General features: G+C 39.0%; 1 protein-coding gene across 4 annotated transcripts in view; it reads right to left on the bottom strand.

Moving 5' to 3' along the window:
- Positions 1-373: 373 nt before the first annotated feature.
- Positions 374-8,537, bottom strand: part of c20h8orf34 (chromosome 20 C8orf34 homolog) — a 56,837-nt gene continuing 48,673 nt past the window's right edge. For all 4 annotated transcript variants that reach the window (XM_065949062.1, XM_065949061.1, XM_065949063.1 and 1 more), the window contains 4 exons: positions 6,334-6,824; positions 4,165-4,261; positions 1,774-1,812; positions 374-952 (listed from right to left, as the gene is read on the bottom strand). In XM_065949062.1, coding sequence (XP_065805134.1) covers positions 945-952; positions 1,774-1,812; positions 4,165-4,261; positions 6,334-6,824 — 635 coding nt within the window. In that variant the 3' untranslated portion in view covers positions 374-944. The remainder of the gene's footprint in view (positions 953-1,773; positions 1,813-4,164; positions 4,262-6,333; positions 6,825-8,537) is intronic.

Here is an 8,537-nt window from a genome sequence, read left to right as displayed (position 1 = left end):
TAACCCGCGAAGCATGTTTTACAGGATGGGGTTTTAAATGATTAGTCTTTTCACACATCCTTTTAAAGGAATTACCATAAAATAAATGAAGGGTTGAGGAGTTGTTGACCACATCCAGTGAGACAGACTGAAGGGTTGGTGGATACCATACCACAAAACTCAGCAAGGTTCCGATGAAGGGATCGTCAGACAGCGTCAGGCTGGCGGGTGTGTCCATGGTATGCGTGTGTGTGTGTGTCTGTAGAGCTGACATTGCCTGTCTAACACTCACACAACCACAGTTTAGCCAACGTATGCTCAGTCAAGCACAGGAGCAATGTAGTCAACAGCACAGCACGTGTCACACAAAGTTAAATGCATTGAGGAGACTGGATTCATGGTTATTGTACTCAGTCATTTAAATAAGTACTTAGGAGTGTTATGTTTGCAATTAAACATTCTTGAGGAACACAAAAAAAGGAAGCATATTAGTTAAGAAACATTAGTGATAAAAAATTAATCAGGACATTGGCATTAACTTATTTTTAATTGATTGAACACATTCCTTGTTTCCCCTGCACAACTTGCTTATTTGCTATTTTAAAAACACATTTTTACCAGTGCATATCAATAAATGCTCTCTTAATGTGAATATGCACTAGACCTTTAAAAGAGTCTGTCAACAACAAAATGCATCTGTTTGTTGACTCCACATGGAAGTACAATAGCATGCTATAGAGCAAACAAAAATAAATGTTATATTTCATACTCTGAAGTACTAATGTTTTATACTTTGTGATAGAGTTACAGTAGAATGTCTTATGAAACATCTGTGAAAAAGTATACAATCTTTTTCTTTTCATTCATATGAAGTATAAAAATAATTGTCTCTGTACACATATATCCAAAAATGTCCAGTGGTTTGCATAATAGTTTGATTGGATCGATGTCTCTGGTCTTCATCACTATAGACCTATGAGAAATGAGACGACAAAACATCAGTCTCCTAGAAACCAAAATCAGACACATTTAACCGCTTATAAGAAAAATAACTGGGCAATAACTTTGAAGCAGCCATTTAATATTCGAACATGTCATGCAAAAACATGAGGTGGAAAATGAGGCCTGGTGCTGCCTAGTTATGGTTCCAACCACCATATTTCACAATTACTTCTAGGAGACCAGTGATTGGGGTGGTTTAAACAACGAGCTTTGAGTTTGGTTGCCGTGGCGATAGTCTGGCCACTCTGATAGCCAAGTAGCAGCAGCCACTGCTGTCAGATCTCCCTCCAGACGGGCACGCTGACGCTGGGAACTGTGGGCACCTCCAGAGCCACAAGAAGGAGAGCCGCAGACGACCTCAAACCAGACAGACTTTCTCCCTTCTCCTTAATGTTGATGCTCAGAGTGGATTCTGTCTGCTGCGTGTAAACTCAGAACCCAAAGTGACTTAATGGAACAGGGCAACAGCGTCCCTGTCTCCACACATGGCCGGCCTCAACCAATCACACTTCAGAGCTGCTGTGCCCTCCATTTAGCCTGTGCGCGTAATTGAATGGACCATAAATGAAGGTGGAGGCTGCTACAGTAAGTCACCCAATGATAATTATTTGGAAAACGTGTTGTGGCTCTACGATTGAGGTCATTGACAGACATTGTGGCTCTCTAAACTTAAGGCAGTTGCTTACAATGTTAAATGTGGTGTCTGGTGACCAAAATTATACATCATATTCCAAGGTGAGTCTGTCTGTATGGGGTTTAGTCCGTTAACCCTTTATGACTTCAGATTCTTACCTGAAAACACAGATCTTTTATTGGCATCTCGAGCACCACCTGTGAATAAAGTAAGACAAAAGGTATCATGTAGGGTAGCATCATTTCCTCTGTGAAAAATATATCTACAGTCTTACAAACTGAACAAAGTGACACAAAGTGTCTGTTTATTAAAAATAAATCAAAGGCCTACAGCTCTTTTTGATGCTTCATTATTTGTTAAGAATTAAGAAACAAGACATAATGAGATAAAAATTGAGCTTTGGCGCTTCTTCAGATCTTCAGATTTGGTCAACTTTGGAAAGACCAGAGCTAGCCGTTTTCCAGCTTCCAGTCTTAATGCTAAGCTAGGCAAACTAGCTTTAGCTTTAAACAGATCAAAGGGAGGTGTAGTGTATTGGTCTTGGAGTATATATCTGCAATGACTATTTTACACTAGTATGTTAATAAGAAAAATCTCTTTAAAAGCAAAACAATATAAAAACCTTCTATATAAGCCATCCTGACAAGTGTATACTGCAGTATGCTAATGTACTCCCACAAGTCTATTTGAATTCACTAGTGGTGCTGAGAGGGAGAGCTAAAGCCGTCAGGAACAAAAAGAGGTTAGGAGTGAGAAAAAGGACAGACATCTTTCATCTCCATTGTGGTGAGTGCGGTTGTCGCATTGTGGAAGTTTACCGAATAACAGGAAATAGCTATGTATTTTTCTCCCATTATTCAGCTCTCACCATACACTTGGCGCCCACTCAGACACATCTGCTGTGATACTGGGAGGAGGGTATGACTGCCTTATTAAAGTGGGACCCGTATTCATTTATACCCATAGACACACATGCAAATACCGGTACCTGTACAGACCAGACACCCAAAGAAAAACATTTTATGCGCAAACATGCTGAGATTCCTGTTCTTTACAAGTTTAAATAGCTGTAAAATAAATGTAAATGTTTCAGTTTGTTGCTTTTCTTCTTGCCTGAAGTAATTGGAAACCCTCTAAGGAAGTAGACTGTGGACGATTTCTCTGGTTGTTACTCTATTCATCTGTTTGTGTATGACAGTTTTTTTTTTTTTTTAGAAAAGACCGGCTTCCAATATGTTATTCAACCATAATATTTCTTAGGTCAAAACGAAGTTGGATGTGTGAGGGAAGGGGGGCACTCTCTGAAAACAATATTCAATATTTTATCCTGACTAATACAATCACTCGCACATTTAATACACACACTCCCACATGCTCAAAGACATACAAACCAGATTTCAGAGTCCTGTGAGCCCTCTCTCACGCCAGAAAGTGCTTTGTCACGTCTTGCGGCTATTGGGTCTCTTTTTTTCTCTGTCATTTTTTTCTCTCCCTGTATCTGAGCCACCTCTAATTCAATGTGTGGCTTTTATCTTCTCTCAACATGCTATTACCACTGCCAAGGTTTAGAGCAGCCCCCCAGGGGCTATTAGGAAATTGTATCCATTTATTTTGAAAGATACACATTTGGCAAAACAACGATCCTCTAGAGGAACTTGTAAGAAGAGTTATATTTCCATGTGACAAACATTTTCCATCTTTCACTTGTGTTAACTGGAATTCTTTTAACGTCAATAAAATCCGTCTTTTAAGGTCCCACATGCACTTGATTTTCCGTTTGAGTAGCTGGTCCTGATGCTTTGTTTACTGAGAAAACATGGCAAGTTAATTTGTGAACATTTCTGAATTCTTAGCATGCATCATTTTTGGATTTACAAATGAACTTCAGAGCTTCTTGCTCTAGTAGGGGTGGGAACAATATTAGTCATGCCAGTTAGACATTTAAAATGGAAAAATATCAAAATTTTGAAGAGCCTATCTCTAGTTCATCAAATTATTCAATCATGCCATTGGATTCTCGGAGCCTGATTTTGGCCTCACGGGGGGAAAAAAGTGATTGTGATTTGATCCTCTTGAATAACAGCAGTAGGGCTCTTAAAAAGTAAAAAAAAATGTTTACTGTTTGCAGACTAATATTAATACATAACATTTTATTTTTGTTAAAATAAATTCTCACAAAGTTTCACCATATGTTAACCAACGTTTAGAGAGCTTGAAATAGTCCATATTTATACATGCTCATTTGATTTATGAAGCCAAACATTAAAGTCTGATGGAATTCTGTCATATTCAAAGCCAAAGTCATAGTCTGTATTGTACCTCAGCCACATCACTACTATTATCAGGTTTATGGCATATGAGCATGAAATATTCATATCAATTGACTGGATTCTTGATAGAAATATATGTTCATGATGCCAGGAAAGAAAACTGTACTTAAATTACACTGAGAAGCTTCTAGAAATGACTTGCAATGGTGCTGAATAGTAAATGTACAATTTAAAAACAATCAGACACACATGGGAGGACGACTAAGGTAGATCACTCACTCTTATCCTGTTCAGGAGGCTCCAGGATGTCACTGTCTGTGTCACTGGGAATATGCCAAGGCTGTCTGATGGCCTGTAACTGCTGGTAAAACTCATCCTGGTGTAGAAAAAGACAACATAACAGAGCAGGACTGTTAGCAGACTGTGACTCATACTCTGAAGTAAGAAAATATGTATGATGGGATACAATAGACTTCAATCAGTTTGTTAGAAAGCCTGTCAATTAAAACATGCTGTCCCTTTAAAAAGACTGCAGATCTAAGGAAAACATATACAGAACTATGCACTCAATCCAGCTACAAGGTGTCATTTAGTAGTTTGACACTTCAAACATCAGATCTGAAAAGATTTCAAATGAAGAGATTGTGAAAATCAGGCCTGATGCGGATAAAAAAACAATTTAGTCAATTCTGCCGTTATCTTCATTACCTCTATATGCCTCATGTCTTGTTTCTCAAATAAGCATTGTGATTAAATGTGTTTCAACTCTTGATAGTAGTTCCTCCCCTTGAAATGTCACTGGAACATGTCTTAAAAACTATACAGTGCTGATCTTTTCCAGATACCGTTGCCATTTCACTCCCACATTTCTAACTTGTTCTTTTCTGTTTGACCATGAAAAGTAATCAGAGTTTGTCTTACAGGTGATTTCTTTCTCCAGGTAAAATAAAACCTCTGCTCTGAATCAGTTAGCTATACTATCTTCCAGCATTAAATTGATGCGTAACAACAGAAACACATCAACTACGGACATTAGTGCACGCCACATCATTTGACAATTGCCAGATGCTTGACACTGATGTTCAACAGATACATCGAAACATCCCTAATCAAAATGTTTTCTTCATCCTGTTTAAGTCTTTTATAGAATAAAAAGCGGCCCTTTGCAAAATGACCTTTGTTCATGTTTAAGGACATGTTTAATAAAAGTCCTGTTTCTTTAAAAAAAAAAAAAAAAAAAAGTTCTTCTAAGTATTTTTTTAATGCGCTCTCTGTGCAGGTCTCCTTTTAGCCCTTCTCTATTGGACCAGCTGGCACCAATAAAAGCAGACTGGGTGCACTGATATCTTGGATAATCTCACTAGGTGTCAACTAAAATAATTGTCAAAGAGTATAGAGAGGGGCTCCAAAAATCCTGCCTACTGTTAATAAGGCCTTCTCATATTTAACAGCGTCCCTGTTAAGTAAATCATGAAAGGACTACAAGAAAGAAATCCCATTGAACGTACGCCTTTTATGCCAGACTTCTTTTTCCACAATGAAAAGACACTACTGTACAGACCTCCATGACTCTCCACTAAACCCCACATGAAGCCTATGTGAGTTAGTGTTCTGGTGTGTACATGTGTGATATTGTGTGTTCTGGTGTCATAATGTTTCTGTGTAAAGGGTCTCATGTGTTCTACAGCCAACTTTTACTTGGGCATTGAGCCTCTTTAACACTCACAAGTTCACGCTCACCAAAGTGAAACATTCCAATAAAGTTGGAGTGATTTTGTGGTCCCAAGATTTTGTAGACCCAAAGCTTATGACAATTTCACTCTGTGTGTTTGAAACTGTGTTCTTCCCTTGATCTGTTTCATTACTGGATGAATCTTGTATCAGAAACATCTAATAGCTTGAAGTCATAACATGACTATAAAAGGAATTCCTTGCTACTGAAAGTAAAACACAAGCATGTAACGAGATGTTCTTTCTGGCTGGAAGGTAAATGAAGAACAATACAATATGTATTTCATTAAACCAACTATTAAATTAAAATCATTAATAAAGCTACACAATGTAAGCTAGCCAGTAGCATTAGCTAATCATTTGTTGAACACTACCGTTACTTTTTCCTACTTAGCTCCAGGTACATAATATCAAATGTGTTGCTTTACCTAAGAATATTGGCTAAATCACATTTTTGTCTGACTCCCTACAGTAAAACATTTGCAAACCTGGAATACAACAGTACAATAACATCACAGCATCTGTTCTGCTCACAGAGGGTGATGTCAGGGAAACCCTGGTGATGTGTTTTACGGTGAAAGATAATCATCTGACACTCTCCCCAACCTTTTTCCTTTTATTTGAAATGAACATTTTCGATCTTTTTCCTTTTGGTGTCATTGCTCGTCATCGTTGCTTGTCACCAACAGAGCCAAACCTCTCAGTTTTGGATCTCACCTCAGACAAATAGGCCCGTAGGCTAGCACCAAGGGTGTCAGTAGTGCTCAGTCCAGGAGGGGTGAGCAGCGGGCGGGGAAGCACGGGCTGACATGTGGGTGTCACCGGGCGGCTCCGGGACCTCCTGAAGGTCACCTCTTTATGAGATCCAGGGTTAAAGGTGGAGCGTGTCAGTAAACTATTTGGAGTCAGTGGCCTGCTGGGCGTTCTGGGGGTTTGAGTCCGGCTACTGGGGTTGCTGGGAGATTGAGACCGACCCATGACCAGGGAGGTTGACTTGGGGCTGAGCAAAGGGAGGCCCACACCGAAGGGTTTGCCTGAGAGGCTGCCGGCAGGAGACTGAGGTCTAGACAGCAGGCTGGGGAGAGGAAGTGTGTCGGGTAGTGTTCTGTGGCGCAGCGGTGAGTGGAGCAGGCTGCTGTGCGAATTATTGGTGCTCCGAGTGGTCATCTTCCCAACTTCTGCCAGCTTGGCCAAGTCCTTTTCAACCTCTGGAGGGAAAGAAAAGAGGAAAAATGACAAAAGTCAAGACTTCAGAAGCACAAAATCTAGTTAATCGGATGAAGTTTTCTTCATTTGAAGCGGCACATTTGAATGGGATTGTTCAAGCTCTTTTTATATCTTTAATGACTGTAACAAAAGAATGACTTTGGTTGACTCTGGTGGAGGAGAAAGCTTCCAAGTAAGAGTCAGATTGATTCTTTATTACATATTCAGAGGTTCTGCTATGAGGTTAGCATACGTCTTACAAGACTGATGATTCACAAACTTTACCGAGCATTAAAGTGGGTGAGACAGCTTGATTTAATCCTTCTTCTGGGCAATGATGACAATATTTATAGACCCTGTGAGTTGTGGGGAATCCAGCTTCCTGTTTTAGAAAAGGTTCCAAGTTGACATACAACAGAGAGTGGTTCATTTTTATTTTTTTTAAAAAGCCTCTTCCTGACAAACACACTTTTGTTTGGTAGTCTCAAAAACATTTAGATTTGTGAAAAAAGTGCTAACGTCTGCATTCAACATCTGGGTGACTTTTTCCATGTTTTGTGCTTTTATTTGAGATCCTGGCAATGAAGATTCAACAAACGAGTCTGGGAGTTATCATTTGAAGGGGATATTTTTGGAAAACTGTATACGTGTGACGTTACATAAATAACAAGAAGCATGAAAAGTATTTCACAACACTTTTCTTAACTTGTTTTTGAGCTGAGCTCTCTTCCTACACAAACAAAAATTTTCCACTTAGAAATGTGAAGCACATGCACCTATTCATTGACAAATATCCTTGAAGTATTTCAAGTACTAAAGGTCTGCTGTACTACCCTAAACTCAACTTTTGGACAGCTGGTATAAAATCTACTCCAGACTGTTTTGTATACAATCCGGCAGGGTTCCAATACATTTAATTTTTCTGACATGCGTAATTATATCGCTGTTTCTGTGCTTAATCAGCTCTGAGTGCACGGAGGTGAAACTTTATAATGAGAAACAATGCAGAGCTCGTACTGTTAGTGCTCGACGACCTGCATGTGTACAGCATGACATTGTGTCTGTGTTGCTTTAACCCTTTTACCTTCAACACATGCTACCTCTTTAAATCATATGAAGGAAAAACACTTTAAATACAGCTTGGCCTTTTAAATGAAAGTTGAAGGATAATTAACTTTGTGGGGTGTTCAGGGCATATCATGACATCGGCTTGTGTCCATGGGAGGACTGCAGTATGTCACACTTAGGCTGCAACCCGAGTAAAGCCAATGCTGAAGTGCAAAAAGACTGCTGATCATCAAGTGTCCAATTAAGGGCTGGCTCCAAAAAGACAAGTCATATTTAAATGCTCAGTTTTACAGCAGAAATAAATATGTTATCAACCTGGTGCAAAACAGTTTGGTGTCTCTATAGCTAATTTCTTTATTGGTACTCACTCAGTAGGGAGTGTTATTTTAATAACTCATCAGCTTTGATCATATTAAAGGCAAAGAGTTTGCAATAAATAAACTGAATAAATTGACAAAACTGAACTTCCAAATATGATGATTTTCCATTTAAAGCCCTTAATCACCCACGCCACTACTGATGTTATCATCACAACATAAACAGGATATGTTCGTTAGCAATCTGTTCCCGTACAGCTGATATTTCCATCTCAAATTATTTACCGGTAAGATGATAAACACCACATGTGTTTGTTGTGAAAGTCTTGC

Source organism: Labrus bergylta, chromosome 20 (assembly GCF_963930695.1).
Source record: "Labrus bergylta chromosome 20, fLabBer1.1, whole genome shotgun sequence".
Classification (NCBI taxonomy): Eukaryota; Metazoa; Chordata; class Actinopteri; order Labriformes; family Labridae; genus Labrus; species Labrus bergylta.
This window is presented reverse-complemented; position numbering and strand designations above follow the sequence as displayed.